Consider the following 27,623-nt stretch of genomic DNA (forward strand, 5'->3'; position numbering starts at 1 on the left):
AAGCAGGCCCCTCACTCTCATTTGTATCATTATCATTCATACATTTTAATATATATTCTTGTATCCTAAATGGAGATCTACATATTCAAGTCTTTTGGAGTATTTAACTTGAAGAACGAACTTTGTTCATTCCAAATTCCCTTATGAAGTTCTATTGTACAAAAGCCTTGTAGCCTTCAAATATAACATAAACAAGCTACAAGAATTCCATGTCTTAAAGGAATTCATGGAAAAGCATGTCCCATCAGAAGAACGGCAAAAGAATTCTGAAAGATAGCAATAAGGACAACATGAATACCTTTGTGAAGAAACCAAGGTATCATAGGTAGGTATCTATAAGGTATGTATGATATTTTTATTTTTATTTTTAAAGTGGTCCATCATAAGGTAGGGTTAAAGTTATGGCTCTAGGGTTTGTATTTTGAACTATAGATAGCTCATAAGAAACCCTACTATTTAGAAAGCCTAATCTCAAGATATTTGTTCCCTATGATTTGACTTCTAGGGTTTGTTAATTCTAGGGCATGGATAAACCCTAGTGTGACATAAAATGGTCTAGGGTTTGAACTTAAGAAACCCTAGGATGACCTCTGAATTACATAGAAGCCCTAGAAAGATAACTTGACGTCATGCTTTGGTATTGTATTCTCTTCTTGGAGAACTTGTTAATTAATATTGCAGGTACAAGAAGTAAAGATGGATGGGATGATCCTTTAAAAAGCATGATAGGAGGGAACTATATGGACGCTTAGATCTTCAGACTCCATTCATGATGTAAAAACTATGGATAGCAAGGACGAATAATAGATGAAAGATGTCTACCATGGTTGAAGAATCACCGAATGCATCATGTCAAGGAGATGGCTTCATGAAAGCATACAATTAAAGCAAGAACTCGTGACATCATCAAGCCTTGAAGATAGCTAAAGAAGAAGTCTATGACAATCACCAATAGAAGGATGTAACTCTTGGGAATCTCATTAGAAGCATAAGTGATAATTATGAGAAAAATAAAAGGTTATCAAGTACAAAGCTCATCATAAAAAAGGGAAACATTTGTTGGATGAGGATGATCAAGATCCTCTGTTGAAATCTTCATTGGAAGGTTCACCTACTGATAAAAGCAAGTGTCTAGCCGAGAACTCCACCTTGAATGGATTCATGGAATGATGGTATAATGTCATAAGAGGCAAAGTAGGTCAAGGCATTTGAAGTTCTTTCAATCAAGGAAGCTGCTGAAGGAAGTCTAATTGACCTAAAGGAAAAATGAGGTATGTATGATTATATCTAATAAAATAGAGTCATGTCATATGGTTGTAGGTAACATGGATGAATGCTCTACATCGAAAGCATGATCAAAAGAAAGGATCTCCTCCCTTGAAAAGATGTAGGACAACATGGGTCACACATTGATTAGATGTAATCAACATAATATGTCCTAATATGAAATATGAGGTGGTTGACAATAACTGTAGGAACTCTGACTGGAAGTTCCTAAAAAGGAAATGTGTGAAGAAAGAAAGGAAGAGATCATGAAATATGCAACTATGGAAAAGGCAATCAACATCCAAGGATTGAAAGATTTGACTATGATATCCCCATGAAAGATATGAAGTCTCTGTTGAAGTCTGAAAAAGAAAGAGACCCTTGATAATATATATCTTTGGGAGATGTGTCGATATGTATGCAGGATGCTGATGCAAACTAGAAGATGTCACAATGAAACACCATCACTGAGGTAATTTTAATGTTCATTCTTTTATTTTTGAACAAATATTTGGATGGGTTTATGCAAGGATGCCAAGGGAAGATCTATGGATGTCTTCCACCACTGATGCACACGTAGTAGGATTAAAGATCCTTAACTAAACATGGCATGAAGGAAGGCTAGATATGGATTGATGGATCACATTCCAATGATGACATGGTTGACTCATGGACAAAAGTGATGGATTGTCAGTGCCTTATGTAGAAGTCCCAAATGTGAAGACTCCTAGATAACGAAAATAAGTTCATGACATCGTGAGGAGTTCTTCAAGCCACTGGTTGTCCCATCATCTCCACCTGAGTGTTGTAGGTCCCTAATTAAGTGGGAGCCTGGAAACAAGTTTCTTACTTGGAAGAAACTTGGAAATTCCTAAGCCAAGAGGGAGCTTAGGTACATTCCTTCCGTAGGAATGAGTACATTCCTTTATTGGAATAGATATGTCCTCCTTTATTAAGAGGGGGAGATAGACACGTAATTCTTGTCTTCACTTGGAAAGGCATAATGGAGGATTGGGTAAACATCTGGCATCCGATACTCTGAGAATGAGTTAGGGCATCCAAGATAAGAGTAGTCGTAGAGGACTGATATGTTGAAAAGTGTAATTAGGTTCGGTCTTCATAATGACATGTAATTGTGATTTTTGTAAATGATGTAAAGAAGAAAAATAAAATGATTGTATACTTCACTCATGGGTTTCATGAGCAAGGATTTTATTTTTAGATGGCTCCCATTGTGAGCCTTTAGGATTTGTCATCTAAGTCAAAGAGTCAATGTCATGTATGGAGAACCCTTCTTGGGCATGTTACAAATGTATATGAGTCAATAGAATGGTCTAGTAGCCCTCCAAGACAAGCACAAGGTATCCTTCTTCATGTCGGCTTCAATATTAAATGAAAGAACTCTTCAATATTAAATGAGAGAACTCATGTTGGCTCAACTAATGGAGACACACCTAGTCGGATAACACAGGTTGGCTTATTTATATGGGATGATAACTATAATTAGGTGTGTAGGATATTCACATTTCCACAGTCAAGTGATTCAGATTACCTCTGAAATTTGGGTGTCAAATCAGAAGGAACTCGGATGGGTAAGGAAGGGACAACAAGGATCTGTTTAGGGCTAATCACAGTGAAGAAGTTCGGATCACACTGAAATTCGGATGAACAGTCACAATCAACAGTTCGGGTATCCATTCAGGAAAGAAACTCAGAGATCATAGTGTGGATTGGAGTAGAGAAGTTAGACTATGTTTCAGTGATACCACAGTGACATTCCGTCGCCGTCTCGGTACTAAATCATAGTCAGGATATCGACATAATCTTTGTCTCACAACAAAGGAGAATTCGGTGCCACCACTGCTAGAAGAATTCAGTGCCACACAAAAAGAAGGTCGCAAGTGCGTGTGACAAGGTCTCAATATTGTTACAAGGAAGAAGGTCTTGATAGTATCTCAAAGGGCAGTGCCTATGGTTCAGTGGTATGTCTTCAGGATTCGGTGTTACTGCTGAAGGAGAGGTTCAGTATCCTTGATAAACACGGTGACCATAGTTTGGTGTCATCACATATGGTGTGAAATCTAAAGAAGAAAGAAAAGAGAGAGAGTAATCGAGAAGGTGGAAGAAGACTCATGTCTTGGTCGTGGAGTGGCAAATAGGTCAAGGGACTTGGTCTTGGTATTCGTCAATTAGAATCTCTATAAGAAGAATTTGTGCGGGTTTTCCTCTGAAAGAGTGATAGGTTTTGGCCCTGGTTGATAGCCTACATTCTGTGTCTCTTGTCTATTTATGTTCATGCATTGGTAGTTGTTTGATGATGAAGAACACCAATAACTTAAGCAAAAAGAAGATCCTAATCTAATGAAGTAAAAGGCATTCACAAGCAGTTACTAATTAAGATAAATCACCTAATTCATGATTCCCTAGATTTCTCAATGCGATATTCTTTGATGTTGGGAATCCAAGATAAGAATTGTCCTGGTGGAACACACCCTGAGAACCCGAGTGGGATTTGTTCCGAGAGAGACAATGATGAGGGTGTCTATACGTGATTGGTCTCACCAACATTGTGCTCAGTGTTCATGGAGAGATATAGCTGTTAGTCAAGGCCTGGCTATGTGTCAATGCTGGATGATATGATGGTATACAGATGGGTTACCAATCTGACTCTTCTTATGAGAATTATTCAGATTGAGAATGTTCAATTACCTTGTATAGACTATGAATACCTCCCTAGTTAAGAGGGAGTGTTGAAATATGTAACTAGGTTCAGTCTTCATAATGACATGTGTAATCATGATTTTATGTAATTGATGTAAAGAAGAAAATAAAATTATTTTTGTAATGCTTGGGTCATGAGTTTTATGCTCAAGGAATATTATTTTATAGTTAAGGCTCCCATTGTGAGCCTTTAGGGTTGTTCATCATGTCATAAAGTCTATTAAGTCAATGTCAAAGATTGAAGACCCATCTTGGGCAAGTTACATATTGTAAAAATAATTTTTCTTTGAGTAAAAAAGGTGTAAAGGAACCCTCCAAGACCACGTCTAAACTCAAGCATCAAGTTGGCCCACAAGCTATAACATAAAGGCAATATATTAAAGACTCGACTTCATTTCTGTGTCTTTATTTAGTTCATGTTACATAGTACAGAAGCTCGATAAAAAAAGCGAAGAAGGAGATGAACAGAAATTTGAAGGATTGTCCTTTGGGTTATCTATCTCACTCGTACAAGTCTAGTTGGGGTTCCTTCCAGTGGCAACAAAAATTGAAGTTACATTCAGCCTAGAAAGTCGAGAAAGTGAAGTGTCAAAAAACTGCTAATGAAGCCGAGTTGTTAAGGAAAGAAGATCTCCCATAACAAAGAAGTGAAGTCTAGAAAATATGCCATATCCAGTCCATATATGAAGAATTTCAGAGATCACAGGTAGACCGAAAACATAGACCTGTGATAGGTATCGAAAGGATGAAGAAGAGTTGAAGTGTTGTGACGTGGTCTTGGGGGGTGTTGACCATTGCGTGTCAACGACCCATAGCAGTACAACCCCTTTTTTTTTGCAAAAGGGATAGTGCTTGATCGATGTGTTCGTACCGTCCAACTATTATCATCAGCTTGATCATTATCTTATAATGTAAACTCAGTCTGCATGTGTATAATGTAAATAATCTCAACAGATTCATTTCATGTATGTAATTACCTAGGTAAACCTACTTTTCTGGTGACGATCTACATTCCGGGAGGTTTTTTGTCTCACCGATCCATTCTCGGATGGTCAGCAGAGTTTTCCTTCAGCCTTACCCCAAAGCCAAAATGGATTTTGTCATTGGGATCTTAGGGAAGTCCTAGTGTTCTAGATCGAGTCTATGTAAAAGTGATTTGGGAATAATTCTAACTATTTGGTTAGGTTATTTTATCACAAATTGCTTGATCTGCTAGATTATATTTTGTGTCGCAGAACTGGGTAGTCTGTGAGGGTATTTTGCAAATGGATTTTCCCTTTGAGATGTAAAGAATATAAAAATCATGATGTAAAGTGTCTTGAGGGTTAGAAAAATAATTTATCCCCTCATAGGTTAATTAATTAAATTTTCTGGCCAAAATTAATTAAAATCCTAAGCCAGAAATTTGATTAATTCTAGGTCCTAGGTAAATTTAAATTCTCCAAAGGCAAAATTCGTTGGTTCTTAAAAAATTAAAGTTTAAGAGGTCCAAGGACTAAGGTAAATTTATTAAGCCTTTGGTCCCTGGGGTTAAGTCAAAGTCAAAATTTTGAGGAAATTAATTCAAAAATTTAATTTTCGAATTAACTAAAATGCATTTAATTGAAAATTTTATTTCCTCAACAATCTAAAATTTCGACAGATGAGATTAAAAGAAATTTTAATCCTCATCAATGGTCGAGATTGCTTTGACGAGGATCACTTGAACTAGCCGTTGGAGGATTTATCTTTAAATAGGAGGTCATTTGTCAGTCAGTTCATCCGATCTCTGGATCGTGTACTAAGCGAAAAGCTCTCTTGTAATCTTTTTCCGAGCAATAAAGAAAGACTTTGGGGTTAATTTCTGCTGGTGTTACTCTTCATGGAAATACTGTAAGATGTGTCATTTTCATGTACGGATTTCTTTTTAGCCATTGATGTAGCTTTCTGAAGAGTGATTTGAGTACAGGTATTTTACTTAGTCGCTGGGGCTTGAATGATAATTTAAGTTTTGAATATAATAGCAGGTATCTGTATTGAATTTGAATTTTATTATCGTTTTCTCGCTCTATGTTGATGGTTAAATTGAGTTTTGTAGGAAAGTCTTGATTTTTAGATCATCGGGCGTTCGGGAAGTTCTTGGTTGAACCATCCAACTCCCAATCCGTGTTTTCTGAAGAGTCTAGTTTAAATTTGATCCTGGGCTCATCATAAGATATTTTTTTTATGGGTGATGCATGAAGGGTTTTGAGCTCAGTACCTCTAAAAATTCAAAAAAATTAATTTTTCTGTGCTAAATTGTTAGATTTCGCTGTTGAGAGCCTCAGATCTTCAGATCTGGGAGCGAAGTCGGACTCACACTCCCTAGATTTGATAGATCTGCCATTTATGTACATAGATCGGTAATTTTCTTCAGTTTTTTGACTTGGGTTTTTTGGGTTTCAGTTTTTTGGGTCATTGTCTATATCGCTTGGGTGTTTTATTGTTGTCCTGTAGCTACAAATCAAAAAAAGAAAACTGTGCAGAGTCCAAATCTAGGCCCTGGAGGGTAAGATTTGGATCTGTGAGGTTCGTTAACATAATTGTGCAGGGAGATTATTCAATTAATTTTACAGTCTAAGGGTTTTAAGAGCTTCAAATCTGAAAAATTTTGTAAGATTTGGGAATTTCATAGCAGGTGAATTCAAAATTTTAATTAAAATTTCCAAAAAGACTTCAAAGGGTTTTTGGGATTTGTTTCTTGGTTTTTGGGTTTCATTGTGCAAATTCGATTTTTTTTTAAAACCCTCTTAGCCCTAGAACTCCTGTCAGCTCTTGGCTGTTCGTTGCACCATTCTTCTGCATATCAAACAACCCTCTCATCGCAGGCCTCCCTGGACGCTGCTCATTTTCCTTCAAACCCTTTGCCCTCATACCTAGCTACACCCTCTTCCGATCTGTGTCCTCCCTTTTCTATCTTTTTGCAATTTTTCCACGTTGTTTGCAGCTGCCTAAACCCTATTTCTTGCATATTCTTTGTTGCCAAACCTACACGCACTTTTTTTGCTGCTCCACTACCCTTCTTTTCTTCCAAACCCTCACTCAGCTGCTAACTGTTTTCCTTGCTGCCAGAACCTGCGTTCAAAATCTCCCATCCATTCATCGCACCTCTGGAACCTGCATTTACTCTCCATTTCTCGCTGCCCTTGTCCCCTCCGCATTCTCCTTCCACTTCTGCTGCCATACCCCTGACTGCAAGCCTTTAGCTCCATATGCCGCCTGTCCTCTACACACAACTTCTTCTCATTGCCCACAACTCGACCCTCATTCCAGTCCTCGCTGCTGCTCATTATTCTCACGCTGTCTATTGATTCACCTTTCCACGTTGCTAGAACATTGCTCCATTCCCCATTGAACTCCTCTTCCGCGATGCCATCCTTCTATCCTTGTTGACCTGTGTATTCTCCCTCAGCCTCCTCTTGTTGCTGCGATTCACCCTTACATCTCCTTCCTACGCCTTTTCTCACCTGCATAGCACAACCACAATAAAATAAAAACCACTTCTTTTTTTATATTTATGTGTTAGGGTCAGCGACAGAACAGTCGATTCCCTTTTTTTTTATTTGTATGCATGTACATTAGGTTAGATAGATATTTTCGATTTCATGTCTTTAGTTAGGTTTCATTAAGGTTTTAATAAGTAAAACAAAAAATTGATTTGGTTTTTATTTTTTATTTTATTTTGATTTCATTCTTTTTTTTTTAATTTTATGATTTTTATTTTTGATTCTAAAACTTAAAAAATCTAAAATTTTTAAAAATTTAAAAAATCCAAAAGCTAAAACATCCAAAAATTTCTAAAAATCATAAAAAATTCTAAAATAAAGAAAATTAAGAATTCTAAAAATCAGTGTTGATAATATCGGTATCAGGAAAATATCGGCGAGGGTCCAGAAAATATCTTATCGGCAAAAATATCGGCAAATATCGGCAAGCATAAAAAAATGCATAATATATTCATTTTTTTTTCAGATTTCTAAACATATAAAGCAATAACAACATGAACTAAACACATTGGCACATAAATATGAAGAAGGCACTGATATATATGATGTCAAATAGAAATGATACATCATGATCAAACTTCAAAGGCGATATCAAATCCCGTTGATCCCTGATAATTGTCCAATCAAGGACTCAAACAAAATAACATCACATATCCTGCTGATCCCTGATAGTGATAATTGTCCAATCAAGGACTCAAACAAAATAACATCACATATATAAAACTTTAAAAGTATTTCATCATCATGAGTTATAAACTTATATGTAGCAAAAGTTGCAAAACAAATAAAACTAGCAGCTATCTATCTGAGACCATTGGCCTCTCCCTTGCAGCTTTATTTTTGTCTTGTTCAGCAATTGCTTCACGAGCTCTTTGTATAACCTCTGCACTAGAAACCATACAAGGCATGACATCTGCATCATATGCAAAGAGTCTAGCCAGAGGGTATTTCAATCGTGTAACCCCTCCTGACATCTTGGTCCCACACAAGTTGCATGAGATATATGCCTGATTTGCCCCACCAACAGCGTCCCCATACTCCCAAAATGGGTCCAAGGCTTTTGGCATATTTGACATTTGTAGTGAACTAATTCAAACCTAGGGCACAAAAAAAAATTGGCATTAAACCCCCAACACAAATTGAAAAAATAATAAGTAATAACCACCTCATTCAAAAAAAATTACTACATTATTTGCATTTTGCAATGTGAACGAAAAATGGCAATAAGAGGGTGCATAAGAAAGTTGAAAAAAAAAATGAAGCTTGCTGTCCAAATATGGAGAAAACCCTTGCATTGGTTCATGGGCATGAAAATCATAGCAAATGGAAAAAAAACAAAAAGACAAAATGTTGGTAGGCAAAGAGGCAAGCAAGCATAACCCTAAATCTATGAAAAAATCATTAACATAGGAGTTTTTAAGAACATACCTATTAATGGAAGAAATGAAGTTTGTTTCACTATTCTTCAATCTTTGATCCACAAAAAAATCTTAATTGGTGGTGATAATTGTTGTTTGATCTTCAAACCCTCCTTGACAAGCACCACAAAACTCTTTCCCTTCCTTCTCCAACACTCAGAAATAGAAATGAAGAAAAAAAAACCAATTTTTCCTTTTTGTAGCCGCGGAAAAACACGCCCGACGATATTTTATATCGTCGTGCGATATTTTGCTGAAATATTGCCGATATTTCAGAAATATCGCGATATTTACGCTATTCGGCGATATTTCACCGATATTATCTACACTGCAAAAAATCCTAAAAAACATTAAAAATTAAAAAATCATAAAAAAATTCTAAAAAATCTAAAAGATAAAAAATAAAAGATCTTAAAAAAAAACATTAAAAAAATTCTAAAAATTAAAAACTTTAAGAATTCATAAAAAATCTAATTTTGGTGGCTAGAGAAATAAATTAAAGGACTTGCCTTTCACATTGAAAATTTTAATGTGGCCTATGGCCCATTAAAATTTCGATTTATTGATCCTTTTGATTCACTTTGTCATTGAAGAAAGTTTGATTTCTTCATTTGCTGCATTTAATTAATTTCCTAAGGAACGATTGAAATGCTAATTTTAAATTCTTTGGTGTTTCTAACATTAAATGCTAAATCTTAAATGCATGTTTTTCTATGGTCGAGGTGCAACAATTGTTTTAAGTTATATTGACTGTTGGAGAAAATTAAAAAAAAATTGGATCTTGGTCATTAACGATAATCACCTTAAATATGGAATATCTTGCGTGATACAGTTTTGGGCATTTATATTGATTATTCATGATTGTCATTATTCGTCACATATTGAAAATCGTTTTGGATAACTTGTTTTATTTAGTTGATGGTTAATTCAAATATTAAAGGCACTGGTCTATAATTATTTATATCTTGTGGTCGTATCTTGGTTTCATTAGAGTTTAATCTATTCATCTGAATTAATCGAGATTCATTTAGATTCATCAGGTTGCCCATCATTAAACTCTCCTAGAGCCCGTGATCCACAGGCTTTCTCATCCATTTACCTTAGGGACCTACCCCCCTTGACTTTTCTAGGAGAGAGTCTAAACAAAGTAAGGATCGAGAGTGACAACCCTTACTCTGAGTGTTGTTGCGGTGCATAGACATTTTGTGCGACAACAGGGGGTTCATTTGGTCAAGGGTCTAGGTCTTGGAATTCGTCAATTGAAGATTCTATAAGAAGAAGAGTTCTTGCGGGATCTCAGTTTGGAGAGGTTTTGGCCCTTGATGATCGCTTATATCTTGTGTCCTCTTGTCTCTTTGTCCTTTATGTTTTGGTAATTGTTTGATGACAAGAAAACAATAATAATCAAGTTGAAGAAGAATCTAAATAAGATAAGTAAAAAGTAATCACAAGCAATTATCATCCAGGAGAAATCACTCATTCTGCTGCCCCTAGATTTCTCAACACATCTCTCGCAATGTTAGATTGTGGACGAGTTTGGCCTCGTAGAAGTAGCGCGTCATGTCAAAAGAAAAGGGAGGCACTTGGTTTAGCCAATGTCCAAGGGTTCGAAGTTATGGCACCAAATAGACTCATAGCTTTGTTGTGAGTTTGTTGTTGACCAGAGAGCATGGTATTGGGCATTCCAAGTACATGTGGTTCTAGAAAAGATGTTGGACAACTTGAACGATTACAAAGGTGATCTTGTTGAGGTCGTTCTTTCAATTATTGAAGAAGAATGGGACCTCTAGGGTAACACTGGGTTAAGTGCAGGCTTACTATGAGTGCCTAAGATTTCAAGCAACGGAAAAGAGGGAATTTATTGGGCTATATACGAGAAGCACTCTTACGACTTCTAAGCGGACCTTGTGAAATAAGGTCGAAGAGCTGAAAGAAGATATAGGGTGAAGAATTTAGGGAGAAAACATAGGAATGGAGCCATAGGTGCTGCATCTTTTATGGTATCAGAGCGGTCACACTCTTTGGAAATTAGAAAGGAGAGTACATCCCTTTGTTTGAAACTACAAAGGTATGAAGGTTTCTGAGAAGAACACATTAGCAGAATGAGAAAGAGGAGTATAACTAGAGATCCCAAGTAGCAACCATTACAACCAGAAAAACTGTAGTAGGGGAACCTCACAGTAGGAGGAGTTGTGATAAAAAAAATTGAGGTGAGAACCAATGGTTTTCTCACGGATTGTGGCAGAAAGGAACTCTTGTAGCAAGGATGCAATAGAGCGGTTGAAGAGTGAAAGGGTTGGGAATTCCTTGAGAGGAGAGAACCAGAGAAGTTCTCAAAAAGTGAGCTGAGGGTGCAACAGATAGGGAGGAGAAAGGAGTGCTCAAGAGGGTTCTAGAGAAGGGAACTAGAGGAACACCAATAGCCAAGTTGAAGTGAGGCTTGTTACAGGGCTAGGTTGCATCTCACAATGGGCATGGAGAAGCTCATGCAAAAGGAAAAGAAAATGGCCATTGCTAGTCATGAGGGAGATCCAAGTGCAAGCCACAATAGAAGAAAGAATGACATCAAAGAACATGGCATGGAGAGGAAAATGAGTCAAAAAGAGTTTGATAGGGAGATGATTGTGTTAAAAGAAAGATTCAATATAGTAAGCAAGTTGCTACAAAAGAGTGAGAAGGAAGACCAGAAGTATAAATTTCCTGTCAAAAGGAAGAGCTTTAAGAAGAAGACCCCTAAAGAAATGGTGAAGGGGATGAAGTACGTGCTGAGTACTTTGTTGATAGAGCCTAGAGTTATTAAATCTAGTGTTGAAAAACTTCATGCTTTTGAACTTGGTAAAGATGCTAGAAGAGAGGAGATGAGACCAACTAAAAGTCTCATGGACTATGTGAAAGGTCCAGAACAACAAATGATGTTAGGACCATCAAAAAAGGTCCAAGTGCCTCATGTCTTTAAAACTAACCTACTGTGTTCATATTCAGGGCATGAAGGCCATGAGGGAAGACAACCGACTCAAGTTGTTACAAAGAGAAGAAATTGCAGAATTGTCTCTAAGGGATAGAAACAACCCCAAAGTTCCAAAGGAATTATCTCTGCAAAAGAATGAGGTAGGCACAACACGGTGTCCAAATGTAATGTTCGTAGAGCGAAATGAGGAAACTGAGTTGTTGGAAGAATTTCAGCTAGCACTTGATGAAGATGAACCTGAGTGGTTGGAAAGGAGTGAACTTTGCGTGGGATTTGCAACTCCAGTGCCATTTGATTTTACTGATCAATACGGAGAATTAAGTTCTCAGGAAGGAAGGCTAGCAAGTTTGAAGGTGCACATTCAACACACTAAACTGGAGTTGGAAGAGGGTGTGGCTAAGAAATGTAACCGACAGGATGAAGGAGAAGCATGTGAGCCAACATTGGATAAGAATTTTGCGACTCTTGAACAAAGGGGAGACCGTGAGCAGAGATTGAATTTAGAAGGGGATTTAGATCAGTTTGGAGGTCTGAGTGCAAAGATCTCTAATGGGGCTAGAGAACCTTATATTTTTCATAGTATTCATACTGAAACTTTGTGTATGGTTGCAGGTTATGAGAGTAATAGGGATGGACATCCATGTGCAACTGTCTTAATGACGGAGGAGGATAAGGCAATACCTCTTCAAAGTACTAAAGAGTGACAAGAAGCACAATTTGTCATAAAAGAAGAAGAGACAATACAGTCACATAAAAGTTGCCAAAATGAGTCCCATATACAAAGAGAGGAGTTATTGAGGGAGATATCAAAGGCAACACAAAGACCTTGTGATGTCTAAACTAATGATCTAAGTGGCAAGCTTGCATGTCGAGAACATGGACCAATTGTTCACTAGGAGGGTGAGCGGACGAATCTTCCCCAAGGAAGTCAAAGAGCAAGGGATTCGACTAAGGAAGGACAACCCTTCGAGACTGTCCCAACAAAAGAAGAAGACTCAAGGGTTGCTTCACAAAAGTAAGGCGAAGAACAACAATTATTAAAGGTTGCCTTGAAATGTAACAAAAATGAAGAAAAACAGGCAATAAAAGAATGGAAGGTGCTGGAGGCAATTGACTATTTTGGTGAGTCACTACCTGACATGAAGATTGTTGAAGTGATGGAGGGAGGATAACAAGTACTGTCAACTCCAGAGAAAAGGAAGAAGCATGAGAAAAGTTTATCTCATGATGATGAGTTTTTGCTTCATTTTCAATCAAGAAATATCGAGCAAGTACCTGTCCCGAGAAAGATTGTGGTGGACAACAACAGATGTAAACACACCAGTCTTCATTGATCAAGTGTAAAGAACTTGTTGTTGAAATGAATGAGATTGAGTTGGCTTGGGAGGATATTAATGTAAAGGTGTTAAATTATGGTATGTTTTATGCTTATAGCAGTTTACTTCTTTTACTTTTATTAGCCACTGATTAGCAATCACAACATAAAGTAAAATGCAGATAGAACATTAAATGATCAACAAAAAACAAGCCAAGACAAGAGACACAAGATGTGGCAGCTAGCCAGGGACAAACTCCAATGCGGGGAAACCCTTTGATAAAATCTTCTTTTATCTTCAATAGTTCAGCAGAGAGAAATAGTACAATGCAGAATTATGAAATTTTATAACAGCAGCAGCAAAACCCTAACTAGCAAAGTCAAAGCTGGTCAAACAAGTCAGATTTGACCTCCAATCAGCTTGGTCAATATCCTAGTCAACTCGGCCTCCAATAGCAAGAAGAGTCAACCCAAAACAGTTTGAAATTACAGTCAAACTTCAGTCAACACTGGACAGATCTGCGGTCAACCTTTTGACAGTCAACATTGGTCAAACCTGAGGTCAGATCACCTCGGTTTGTGTGCCAAAATTTGTGGCCTGCCAAGGAGAAGTAGCCACACCTAATCCGCAGTCAAAGAGGAGTCCACGCTAGTCAACGCTGGTCAAAGTACCTTCCTGCAGCCTTGGTCAAACTTGGTCAACGCAGCCCTAATCAGAAATCTGCGTCTTCCTTTTTCAGCCACACGTGTGAGAGAGAGAGGCTCATCTAATGCGTAGGAGAGAGAGAAGATGAGTGATGAGATGAGTTGCAAATGACTCAACCTCTCTTCTATTTATATGAAACGTTGGGCATGTGTGCCACACACTTCGCTGCTAGCCAACCTTGACAATTTGTCAAGTAATTAGAAATAAATTCATATCTCCATAAATACTCGTCGGAATTGGATGATCTTTAGATCAATCCTACACCTCTCGACGAGACGAATCTAGGAAAAATATCAGTAGCCATAAATAAGGTGACCCACATAGAGTTTGGACCTAGTTTCCAATTTTAACACTCCCTCTCAACTAGGGAGAACTCCATTTGCAATCCGTCTGACCGTCGCTACTATCCCAGCCATCAAATGCACTATCGTGCACAACTTGGCCTTGCTCTGCTCTGCTCGAACTATGAAGAAGAAGAAATGATCAAGGATGTATCATACCATCCTCCACTGACCTGAAGTCAGTCTTAGAGTGTGTCATAACACTCTCACTGATCCCAGATCAATGGAGGTCATCCTAACATAGGGAGTACGGTAGATACAACGATGCGTCCATCGATAGTACTACTATGGTCCCTAACCTTATTTCCCTGCCCATTGATCAGATGAGAGGTACTTCCCATGAGTCCCAGACTGCATGGGTAGGATGCCTTGACAAGAGAACTAATCATCCTTTCCACAGGAGAATGAATCATCCTGTCCAATAGACGCCACAGAGAACTAATCATCCTGGCCCACAAGAGAATGAATCATCCTGTCTAATAGACGCCACGGAGAACTAATCATCCTGGCCCACAGGAGAACTAATCATCCTGTTCCATAGTTGCCATGGAGAACTAATCATCTTGGTCCACAGGAGAACTAATCATCCTGTTCCACAGTCGCCACGGAGAACTAATCATCCTGGCCCACAGGAGAACTAATCATCCTGTTCCATAGTCACCACGGGGTGTCATAGGGGAAGGTTGAACCTTTCACCCTGTACATAGTGTACCACCAAGGGATGGTGAGTCGCCCTGTGGTCACATGTCGCTCCAAGAAGTACCCTGCGCCCCCCTAGAGCTCCCAGAGCTCAATACATCATACTCGACCCTCATAAGAGGGTCTATGAACAACACCAAGTCGTTCTCGGAAAGTCAAGAATTTGACCTTTCCCAGGGGCTTTGTCGAAATGTCGGCGACCTGTTCATTTGTACCGATATGTTGGAGCCTTATTGCTCCCCGCTGCACCATATCTCGAATATAGTGGTACCTGATATCGATATGCTTGGAGCGATCATGGAATATAGGATTTTCTGATAAACGAATCCCGCTCTGGTTGTCACACAGGATCACGGTGGTATCCAATGTAAATCCAAACAGCGCAATAAAGAGCTTTCGCAACCACACTGCCTCACAAGAGGCCATACTAGCAGCAATGTACTCTGCCTCGGTGGTGCTCAAAGCCACCGACTTTTGCTTCCTGCTTATCTAGGATATCGAGGCAGATCCCAAAGAGAAACAACACCCTGAAGTGCTCTTTTGGACCACTACACTACCTGCCCAGTTAGCATCGGTATATCCAAGTAGTCTCACATCTCCGGCAGTGTATCTCAACCCATGAGTGATCGTGCCACGAAGATATCTCAACAGATTCTTGGCACCAATCCAATGTGAGTGGTGAGGCTCAACCATATATTGACTCAATGTGTTGACTGCAAAGCATATATCCGGACGAGAGTTCACCAAGAACATCAATGCTCCGATGAGTTGATGATACTTGATATCATTTCATAAAACAGGTCTGGCAGCACTACCGCTTAACTTCTTGAAGTCAAGCTCCATTGGGGTAGTTACGGGCTTGTAATCCACCATGCCGAATCTCTCCAATATCTTCACCACATATTTTCCTTGAGATAGGAAAATCTCCCCTAGCTTCTACCAGACTTCAAGTCCTAGGAAATAGTGCATCAGTCCTAGGTCCTTCATCTCAAACTCAGAAGCCAACTCCCTCTTGCATTTGTGAATGAGAGGGTCTGCCCCTGTTAGAAAGAGGTCGTCAACGTACAACACCCGTATGAGAGGATTGTCATCTTCAACCTTAAAGTAAAGGTTAGGGTCGGCTTCACTCCTAGTGAATCCCAACTTCATCAAGTAGCTATCAATCCTTTCATACCATGCTCGGGGTGCTTGCTTCAGCCCATACAGGGCCTTCTTCAACCTGTACACATGAGATTCTCGATTTGAATCTCAAATCCTTCGGGTTGCTCCACATAGACTTCCTCTTTCATCGAACCATGCAAGAATGCAATCTTGACATCCATCTGATGTAGGTTCCATCCTTGCGGAGCAGCAAGGGCTATGATCGAGCAGATGGTGGTATATCGGGCAATAGGTGCAAATATATCGTCATAGTCTATACCTTCCTTCTAAGAGAAGCCACGAGCGACAAAACAAGCCTTATACTTTTCCGCACTTCCATCAACTGCATGCTTTATCTTGTAAAGCCATTTCGAAGTGATAACTGCTTTGTCTTGGGGTCTGGGGACCACATCCAAAACATCGTTTTTCATGATGGACCCATATTCCTCGGTCATAACATTCTTCCATACTTGATGCTTGACAGCTTCTGTGAATGACGAAGGCTCATTTTGGATGATCGTGCTCATGATGGTCAGGTATCCCTGATACCTGTTCAGCTTCTTACTTTCACGGAAGGTTCCTCTGGGTGCAATGTGTCCTTCAGCATCATCAAGTGTCCCCCTAAGCCATGAAGGCCTCTTCTTAGAAGAGGAAGGTTCTTGCAGAGGAGGATCAATAGGATCCATAGGTTCTTCCACATCGGGCATCGTCTCATCTTCCTTTTCCTTCGGTTCCCTGGTGTCAGCTTCTTTAGATCCTCTTAGAGTAGGAAGATTGTCTACTTTGCTAAGAGCCATATCTTCATCAAAGGTGACATCATGGCTAATTTCGACTTCCCTTTGACCAACCACATAGATTCTATGGCCCTTAGTATTTTCGCTATAGCCCACGAAGATTCCTTTCTTTCCAGATGCACCCAATTTATTCCTTTTCTCCTTCAACACATGAAAATATACAGAACTTCCAAAAATTCTAAAATGAGATACGTCAAGTTTCTTACCAGTGAACATCTCTTTGGGAGTCTTGGAACCCAATGCTTGATGAGGGCATCGGTTTTGTACATATACGATAGTATCTGCAGCTTCGGCCCATAGAAACTTAGGATGTCTTTGATCATGGAGCATAGCACGGACAATTTCCACAATCATATGGTTCTTCCTTTCCGCCACACCATTCTGCTTAGGAGTATATGGTGTAGTAGTCTCCCTCTTAATGCCAACCTCTTTGCAAAAGTCATGAAACTCATTGGATTCATATTCAGTCCCATTATCAGTCCTTAAGATCTTGATCTTCTTTTCGGTCTGATTCTCGATCAAGGCTTTGAAGTGCCGAAACCAGGAGAACACCTCATCCTTCTTTTTCAAGAAGTATATCCAAGTCTTGCGAGAATAATCATTTGTAAAAGTGAGGTAGTATAAATATCCTCCCAATGAGTTCACAGGCATCATACCAGATATGCCTAAGTGAACCAACTGCAATATATCGGAGGTCTTGCTTTGGCTTGAGGGGAATGGTCCCCTTTTGAGCTTTCCTTCGGCACATCCTGGACATACACCTTCTTGCTCTAATCTGAACTCGGGCGTCCCGGTCGCCATTTTTCTCACATCGAGTAGAGCTTTATAATGAAGGTGCGCAAACCTCTGATGCCATAGTTCGGATTGAAGAGATGTGTCACAAGACATGACACCCAATGGACTTCCTCCAACCTGATATAATGAATCAACTCGAAACCCAAGAGTGAAAGCATATTTAAAGTTTTTTTTCCATACACGTACCTTGCCATCGTTGAAGGCCACCTTGTAGCCTTTGTCTTCCATTGCCGAAATGGACACCGGGTTCTTTTTGAGATGAGGTTCATATAATACATCTTGTAAATGGATTGTATTTCCCTGATTTAATTGAAGAGTGACATTCCCTATGTCTTTCACGGGATATTTTGAATTGTCCCCAAGAACAATTTCCAGGTTGGTCTCCTTCTCTACTAGATTAGAGAGAGCTTCTTTGTAACCAATGAAGTGCCTTGAGGCACCACTATCAATAAGCCAATTTCCCAGCGAGTCCGAGGGAGCAGTAGTAGAGAGAGCCGCTGGTAGATAATATTCATCTTGCTTATTGTTAACAATGTTAGATTCATACCTGGAGTTTCTTGCCTTCTTGAAGGGTTGTCCTCTTCCTTGATTTTCGACATTTCTTTTACCTCTGCCATTTGACCTTCTATTCCTTTGATTGCCTTAAGAGTGATTTTGATAGTCGTCCCGGTGTGAGTCCCTTTTATCAAGGCACTCCCTTGCATAGTCGCCCATTTTATTGCAATTGTAACATTGTCCTTTTCTTCCACCCTTCGGTCCAGCCTTTCCTTTGAATTTAGCCCTGGAATTGTTTCTTCTTTTAGCATGAGAAGAAAAGGTAGAGGGATGACCTTTAAGTACGGGAATTTCTTGCTTTTCCATCCTTGTTTCTTCTTGAATGCATTTGGCCATCAATTCCTCAAATCTAGGTTATGTTATTGTTGAGAAGAGTAGTCCTAAATATATACCATTTAGGTGGCAGTCCTCCAAGAGTTGTGAGTGTCATTTCCCTATCAGGAATTACTTCCCCAATAGATAGGAGATCGTTCTTGATCTCGGTGATCCTTAAGAAATATGCTTGCATACTCTCATCTTTGCCCTTCTTAATTTCCTTCAGCTTATTTCTAAGGAACAAAACTTGATTTGTATCATTAACTTTAATAAATAAACTCACTAGTCTATCGTAGATTTCCTTGGAGGTGGTCAGGTCAAAAACATAGGCCACCAAGCACTTGTCGATAGAGTCCCGGATGATCTTCTTTGCTTTGACTTCTCCCTTGGTCCATTTGTTCCTAGCAGCAACGAATGCATTTGATGGAGGCTCAACAATCCTGCCTCTCACATGGTCCAACACTTCCTGCTCTTCTAATGTTAGATCGAGAGACATCTTCCATCCGTGATAGTTAGACTTCTCACAGAGTTTGTCTTTAGCAGGGAAGTGTGCTGAGGACCCCATGACTTCTTTAAGATAGCTTTAACAGCCTTCGGTGATTGCTCTTGCTCTTGCTCGAGCTTTGTCTTCACCTCAGCTCTGATACCATGTTAAATTATGGTGTGTTTTATGCTTAGAGTAGTTTACTTCTTTTACTTTTTTCAGCCATTGATTAGCAATCACAACATAAAGTAAAATGTAGATAGAACATTAAATGATCGATAGAAAACAAGCCAAGACAAGAGACACAAGATGTGGCAGCTAGCCAGGGACAAACCCCAATGTGGGGAAACCCTTTGATAAAATCTTCTTTTATCTTCAATAGTTCAGTAGAGAGAAATAGTACAATGCAGAATTCTGAAATTTTATAACAGCAGCAGCAAAACCCTAACTAGCAAAGTCAAAGCTGGTCAAACATGTTAGATTTGACCTCCAATATGCTTGGTCAATATCCTAGTCAACTCGGCCTCCAATAGCAAGAGGAGTCAACCCAAAACAGTCTGAAATTACAGTGAAACTTCAGTCAACGCTGGACAGACCTGCGGTCGACCTTTTGATAGTCAATGCTGGTCAAAACTGAGGTCATATCACCTCGGTTTGCGTGCCAAAATTTGCGTCCTGCCAAGGAGAAGTAGCCACACCTAATCTGCAATCAAAGAGGAGTCCACACTGGTCAAAGTACCTTCCTGCAGCCTTGGTCAAACTTGGTCAATGCAGCCCTAATCAGAAGTCTGCATCTTCCTTTTTCAGCCACATGTGTGAGAGAGAGAGGCTCATCTAATGTGTAGGAGAGAGAAGATGAGTGATGAGATGAGTTGCAAATGACTCAACCTCTCTTCTATTTATATGAAACGCTGGGCATGTGTGCCACACACTTAGCTGCTGGCCGACCTTGACAATTTGTCAAGTATTAGAAATAAATTCATATCTCCATAAATACTCATTGGAATTGGATGATCTTTAGATCAATCCTGCACCTCTTGACAAGAGGAATCTAGGAAAAATATCAGCAACCATAAATAAGGTGATCCACATGGAGTTTGGCCCTAGTTGCCAATTTTAACAAAAGGTCGACGAATGTGAAGAGCAACTTTTCGATGAACTGCTAATGGAGTATGATGGGAATATAGATTTGTTGATAGAAATAAAATCCTTGGAGGAGAGGATGGAAAACCAAATGGTGCAAGTTCAACATGCCAAATTGTAGTTGGAACAAGATAACTGCAGCAAATTTGAACGAGGACAAGGCTGGATGACGAAATTGACATAGTGTGGCTATTGACGAGGAAGGTGCCCAAGGAGAGATACAGTGAGAAGAAAAAGACAACCAACAATACGGTGCGGCTGACTATGCAAGATTGCCTCAACAAAGCAAGTCGCATATTGCAGAATCAAATATGGGATCCTGGAAAGTTGAGATCAACCATGGGGCAACAGCCAATCCAACACCTGGACAACAACAACATTTTGTATGGGGCCTAGGAGGAGCAAATTAATTGAAATTCATGACTAGGAGGTCATGGAAAATTTTAATCTAGGGAGTCTGGTGCAGGAGCATCAACGCTAATGAACCACCATTTTCTAGGCAAAAAGGGCGTCACAAAAACATCCAAAAGAAAAAATTCTCCCCAACTTTGCATGAGATTATATAAATTAATGTAAAATGTAGGTGTCCAGATTTTTCTAGAAGATAGGTAGTTTTACTGAGTTGGGTCATTGTAAAAATGCCGAGTGCTAGCCTAAGGTGTTAAGTACGATGTTTTAAAAACTGAACCAGTGACCGGACCGGTCCACCTAATGAACTGGGCTTCGAAACGGCACTGGGACTGGTTAGGTCTAAACAAACCGATTTTAAAAAAATACATTAAATAATTATTTTTTAATTTGAAAAAAAAACATTTTTAAGATTTAAAACCATGATTCCAAGCCAATAGAGACAAAATATGCAAAGATTGCTCATTTATATACCATGCAAAGGTGATTATATCAAAATGGCACCGAGTGCAATACATATCATTGACAAAATACATAAGCAATGAGGCTCTAAATGGAGTCTAGAGTGCAAAAACAAAGCCTACAAACTATGGGGCCAATGGCCTACTGCAAGTCTACATATATGATAATAATGATCAACATTATCACTTGAAACTTCTCATGAGTCATCATGATCAAACTCAATTGGTTGAGTCTTGACTCCCAAACTTTGCAACTGCTTGAGTCACAAACTTCTCTATTGGTTCAGTGACTTGAGTCTCAAACTTCTGAAGGTATTCTGCCGTAATATGCCCTATTAAGTCATTTGGTGCTTCACATGGCTTTACATGGCCTCCTATCCCAGCCAAGTGTTGCTTGAACCTGCTAATACCCCCTCCAATAGATTTTTGGCAATATTTGTAGATCATTTTGCCATCAATCATATCACAATGAGTCCATTCAGTATCCTTGGCTTTTGGAGGCACAATGACTACTGCTTAGCTTAAACTCTTTGTTGTTCCACTACTCGAGCAAAAACTCAACACTCTCCAAGCTCCTAATCAAACTCACAAACACTCGAAATGAGAAGTGTGAGATGTATGAGAAGGAGAAGGGCCTTTTAAAGGCTGGAGAGGGTGTTTTTGGAGGGAAAGAACCCTTACTTTCCCTCCAAAACACCCTAAACACTTGGAAAACAGTGCTGCGTGGGTCCTTCGCAACCGTGGCAGCTAACCAGCTGGTTTAGGACGAAACACGCTAGTTCCGTCCTAAACCAGACGATTAGGACCGGTTTGTCCACTTTTTTGGTGAAATGGAGGGTCAAACTAGGTTTTCTCTGTTGGTTTGACTCGATGGGATAGTTAACCGGCTAGTTTGACCGGTTACCGATTCAAACCTACCGATTCTTAAACACTGGTTAAGTAGTTTTTGAATTTGTTAAATAGGTGTCTTGGTTTTGTTAGGATATTTTCTTCCTAGACTGTGTACAGTGGAATAAAATGACCAGACTCTTGCTTGAGGGAAATAGGAAAGAGAGCTCACGGGGATTGGAGAGGAACAAAATCCTCTTAATAGTAAGATTGAGGAGGTTCGACACTGAGCATTGTAAATTGCCTATAATTACTCTATAATAGAATGATATTTAATTTATCCAATCAATCTTTGTGTTTAATTGTTGAGTCTGTATTAATGGCGAGTAAAGTAATGAGTGTCTTCGTGAATTAAGGCCAGGAGAAGCCATATTTGAATTATTATAGTGTATCAGTTCAGTGCCACACACAATGAGAAAAGCGAGGGAGGACTTGATCAAAATTCAGTCCCTGGACATATACATAGAGTCTAGTAACCCAAGTGAGGGCCAATTAATCGAGTTTAAGTTGGTCAACCAACTCTCGACCTCAGTCGGGTAGTTGGTCTCTTCGTGGATTTTGGTGTGAGCATTTTGTTTCTTTTCCCGACTGCCTGACCAAGCAAAGTTTTTATACATGCCCTGACCTCAGTGTTGTCTGACCTTGTGGCAGCCTTGACCTTGACTAGAGTTTGGTTAGGCCAAAGATTGAAAAGATTGCCATTATAACAGACCATCGGGCCCACTTAGAACTCTCCTCAGCCTCAAAAGAAAATCAGTTGAGTTGGATGCTTGTTGACATCCAACGAACCATTGATTGTACATCTCTCCCAACGTTAGATCGTGGTCAAGTCTGACCTCGTTGACATAGTGCCTCACGTCAAAAGAAAAGGGAGGCACCTGGTTTAGCCAATGTCTAAGGGTTCGAGGTTATGGCACCAAATAGGCTCAGAGTGTCATTGTGAGTCAGTTGCCAACCATAGAGCATGGTATTGGCCATTTCGTGTGCATGTGGTTCTGGATTAGCTGTTGGACAACTTGGATGATTATAGAGGTTAGCTTGTTGAGGTTGTTCTTTCAATTATTGAAGAAGAATGGGACCTGTAGGGTAACACTATGTTAAGTGTAGGTTTACTATGAGTGCCTAAGGTTTCAAGCAACGAAAAAGAAATATGATTTATTGGGCCATATAAGAGAAGCACTCTTACGACTTCTAAGCAGACCCTGTGAAGCAAGGTCGAAGAGTTGAAATAAGATATAGAGCAAAGAATTAGGGAGAGAACAGAGGAACACAGCCAGAGGGGTTGCGTCATCCCATGATCACTAATTGGAGGAAGATAGATGCATCCAGGGAGGAGGAGGTAGACCCCACTTTGTATAAGCATTAGATAGGCTCTCTCATGTATTTGGTCAACACCAGGCCATATATATCCTATGCAGTATACTTTCTCAGTTAGTTCATGGTGGAGCCAAAGAGAGTGCATTGGACGACATCAAAACATATTCTAAGATATTTGCGCGGCACTATCGAGTATGGGATCAGGTATGCTCGAGGTGATCGTGTCACGTTGGTTGGCTATACTGACACAGACTGGGTAGGTAACACCGTAACACAGTGGATTGGAAAAGCACTTTAGGGTGTTGATTGGATTCAACATGGGATCATGAGTTGTTTCTTAGTACAACAGGAAGCAAAAGTCCATGGCACTGAGTTCTGCAGAGACAGAGTACATAGCCGTGAGCATGGCTGCATGCAAGTCTATAGGGCTTCGTAAGTTGCTAGTAGCCTTGTTTGGTCAGAGGATAGAGGTGACAATGATACACTGCAACAATCAGAGTTGCATTAGGTTGTCAGAAAATTCAGTGTTTCACGATAGGTCCAAGCATATAGGCATAAGATACCACTTTATCAGGGATTGTGCAGTGCATGTTTGGTCAACTACAATATATACCCACATATGAGCAGGTAGCAAATATACTGATGGAAACTTTGAGGAAGGTGAGATTCATCTTCTTCAGAGAAAAGTTGGGTGTTATGCAAAACACCTTCCTTGCTAAGAGGGAGTGCTAGTTTGTGTAGCTTGGACAGGTTTTCTAGCCTTCAATTGTGTTTATGAGGCTAGTGAACACATTTCCTCCAATATCCAGAAAAGGTTTCACAAGAAAAGGCCTTGATTAGAATTAATTAGCCAGTTAATTAATTTTCCCAAGTCTAGCTTAGGGAAATGGCTTGATTAATCAATATTAATTGGGGTAAATCGATTTTCCTCTAAAGACTCCCAAAAAAGTCATGAGATGGGGTCAAGATGATCTTAGCTATAGATTGCGATTAGATCATGGTTGTTGATTCATCAACGAGAGATTATAAGAAGAGATCAATTGGCACATGGAGAAGACACACAAAAGATCAGTGAGAGGTCGAGACACAACATTGTAGTGAGAGCAAGGGCGTAGAGGTGGCGCAAGGACATTAGCAACAAGGTTTTCAGCAGTGATTGAAGATCAAAGTTCTGGAGAGAAAATCTTCACAGTGATTTCCAAATTCTCAGTGACAGAGGGAGATCGATTTTCTGCAGAGAAGCCAAATATCCCAGGAGTGCGAATTGATCCAAGAGGCAGAGTTGCCAGAGGAAGTACGAAATTCCTCGAAGAGGATCGATTTGCCTAAGGGAATTCGATTTGCCAGAGAAATCAAATTTTATAGTGGAAGCCGAGTAAATTTCCTAGCTAGTGCGAGTTGCCAAGAGGGTCGGGTTTATCTGCCAAGCCTCACGTGTGAGCCAAATCAATAGCCAAAGGGGGGCTAAATTTGATCGGAGGGACCAAGTTATTTCCAAGAGGTTAGATTGTGAAGCAAGTGCAACACAACTTATAGCTTGTTGAATTAATATGTTAAAAATACATGAGGTATTTTGTAATAATAATTTATTATATATAAAATGTACAAGTGATGTTGAATGTTACAATGAGGTCCTGCTTATATACCTAGGCATCTGTCCTTTCATCATTGGGCATGTTTGCTATTTTATGGTAGAAGTGAAGAAAATATTTTGCCATATGTTTGCTATTTTATGGCAACCAGTTGTAATTTTAATCACAAATTTTGCTGAAGAATTAATACTAAAACCCTCATCTGCAGAACTGGTTTTCCCTTTCGGGTTTTTCCAGAGACATTTGTCCAAAAATATTGGTGTCCATTATTTTTGTGTGTGCGTAATTTTCTCAGTTCATGTGGTTACTGGTTATTTATTTTTTAGTGAAGTTGTAGTTGTGTTTTATTCAGTATTTGCTGCAAATAATTTGCAAAAGACAAATAATCATTTGATAGAAGAATAATAACCAGCTAACTGCAACAGTAATTAAAATTTCACAATTTTGGTATGATAACAAAAAAAAATTATAACTAAAAACACCCAATAAGGTTGCATTTAAGGTGGTTACAGAAGGAAACACTTGAAAGTTAAGTGCTGACCTCTTTTATACCGTTAAACTCCAATTTCAAGCTGAGCTCTGCATCTGTAGTTGGGCTATGTGAAATTTGGAAGAGACCAACACAGATCAGAAGAGGGGAAGTAGGGCATTGTTCATTCTTTTCATTGCAGGAAATTAGTGTCTAGTCCGGAAGTTCACTATTATGCATTCTTCATCATCATTGGCATTCTTCACTCCATAAGTTTCCACATTTCAATTTCATCAAGTTTCAAGTTTCAGTTTTTTGGTTGTCATTTCTGCACCACTTCTATAAAGGGAAGAAATGTCAATTATGAATGGTGGGCGTGGAATGATTTGTTTCTTGAATGATTTGAATCTAAAGTGAATTTTGATTTACATTGATTTCAGTTCTCCTTTCTTTTTTTCCATTTATTATTGTATATATAAAATTTGATATAGATACCCCTGATGTACCCCTGTCCCTGTTTCAGAAAGTGTTGTACCCACACCCGTATCTGCACCTATTCCCAAATACCCATACCTTGGCAACTTTGGTGTGAAGCTATGTATGGTAACTGGTTGCACATTCATTACTGCTATTCAAATTTCAAATGACCTGCAGTAGACCTGTGCTTGATTTCTTCTTTGCAAGATAATTGTCTATGCAGATTAACATGATACAGTGAAGGCATGTGACTGGTTCTTGCCTTATTGCACATTTTCGAAACTTTTCTAATGCTTGCTAGAACACTGCAGTCTTCTAGAGACTAGATATAATTTCGGTTATATCAATATGCAATACAAATGAAAAGAGTTCTCTGTATATTTGAAGATACGTACATTCAGATAGTTATCCATCATATGCTTTCTACTTTTGGAGCTGAGAAAACATTTGTCTTGCCAGAGGTACAGCAGTAGTGAGACCAGCTGCAAAGAAGCAAACCACAGAGGAATCAGATACGTCTTGCTTGGTAATTGATTCAGGCACAAGTTTTGAGCAGATACCAAGGGCCCAAAGAATGGTTAAAGGAAAGACACGATACATAGTTCGACGATTAATTCGGACACTTGGTCATGTTGCAGTCCTAGCTGCTTTCAACGTCCCTCTATATATCATGTTGTTGTTCAAGGACTGGACATGATTTGTCCCAGAATTGCAAGGTAAGAAACAATTTTGTTGGTAACGAGGCTGAACAAAAGTTTGATCTTTCATTGATTACTTATAAAATGGAATTTGTTAATTTTTAAGTTTTTAGTGTATAATATTGAAGGAAACTTTATGCATAGTGCATCAGCTGAGCTATCCTTCCTTTCTGTTAGAGTTGCATTTGATATTCGAGTTCCTGGATGTGTCTGGTGCCATTATTTATATAAAAAATCAAACTTTGTCATTCAGTTTTGTGCAGTATTCTGATCTGAAAGAATCAACTATTTCAGGGGAAGAGAGGCTTTATCATGCGAGCATACTCTGATTCTTAGTTCATTTGAGCAGCAAGTGACCTTATTATAAACTTCTCTTTCTTGCCCATATCACATGATTGATTTGATCTCAGAGAAGGTTACATTTTGACCAGTAAATAATTATATTATTCCGCTGAAAATGCGAAATTTCAAATATGGAGGATATGCATTATTGAGGTGTTTTAATTACAATAAAAAAATCTCTGAACTCGAAAGGAGATATCCTTCCACGGTAATGCATTGCATAGATCTTGACCAAATAACAGATGGAGAACTTTCTTAATATTTGTGTTGTCCAACGCTTAACTTAGAGCTCTGTTTTGTATTGCCTCGTGGTGATTAGTTTCAATTAAATTGAATTTATAAAATGTTGGTAGGAAAGTGAATTTCCATGTCGAATGATTTTTCATCTTCCATACAAAAAGTTCTATCCACACAAAGTATGCACGTACTTTTAGTTGCTCAACCCTGTACCTAATATAGCCTAACAAGTTTGTCTTATATTGGTGTTGCGTGTGCACTGTCTTCTAGGTAAGGCATTGTTTCTCGAGTGAGACAGATATGTCCCATTGGAAGCGTACGGTGAAAAACCATGGTTGCAGTTCGTTCTCAAGACATAGTTGACACCCTTACACATGAAGAATATGGATACAAACAAAAGGATACATCTTTAGTGGAAAATTATGCATGTGATCAGATAAGTAATGTATAGCAATAAAAGCATTTAGATGAAATACATACAATTACAACCAACAAGATTCACGAGCTTTATGAGAGAATATTGTCTTTGAGTGGGCCATTTGGGAAAGAT

General features: G+C 39.0%; 1 protein-coding gene across 1 annotated transcript in view; it reads left to right on the top strand.

Annotated features, from left to right (window-relative positions):
• LOC149168081 (uncharacterized) overlaps positions 1-27,030 on the top strand; it is a 182,046-nt gene extending 155,016 nt beyond the window's left edge. The window contains exons 10-11 of the mRNA XM_089428096.1: positions 26,256-26,512; positions 26,748-27,030. Coding sequence (XP_089284222.1) covers positions 26,256-26,493 — 238 coding nt within the window. The 3' untranslated portion in view covers positions 26,494-26,512; positions 26,748-27,030. The remainder of the gene's footprint in view (positions 1-26,255; positions 26,513-26,747) is intronic.
• Positions 27,031-27,623: the final 593 nt, after the last annotated feature.

The sequence above is a fragment of the Pinus tabuliformis genome, chromosome 4_2 (genome assembly GCF_031772625.1).
Source record: "Pinus tabuliformis cultivar Carrire ecotype Pingquan chromosome 4_2, CPIR1, whole genome shotgun sequence".
Taxonomy (NCBI): domain Eukaryota; kingdom Viridiplantae; phylum Streptophyta; class Pinopsida; order Pinales; family Pinaceae; genus Pinus; species Pinus tabuliformis.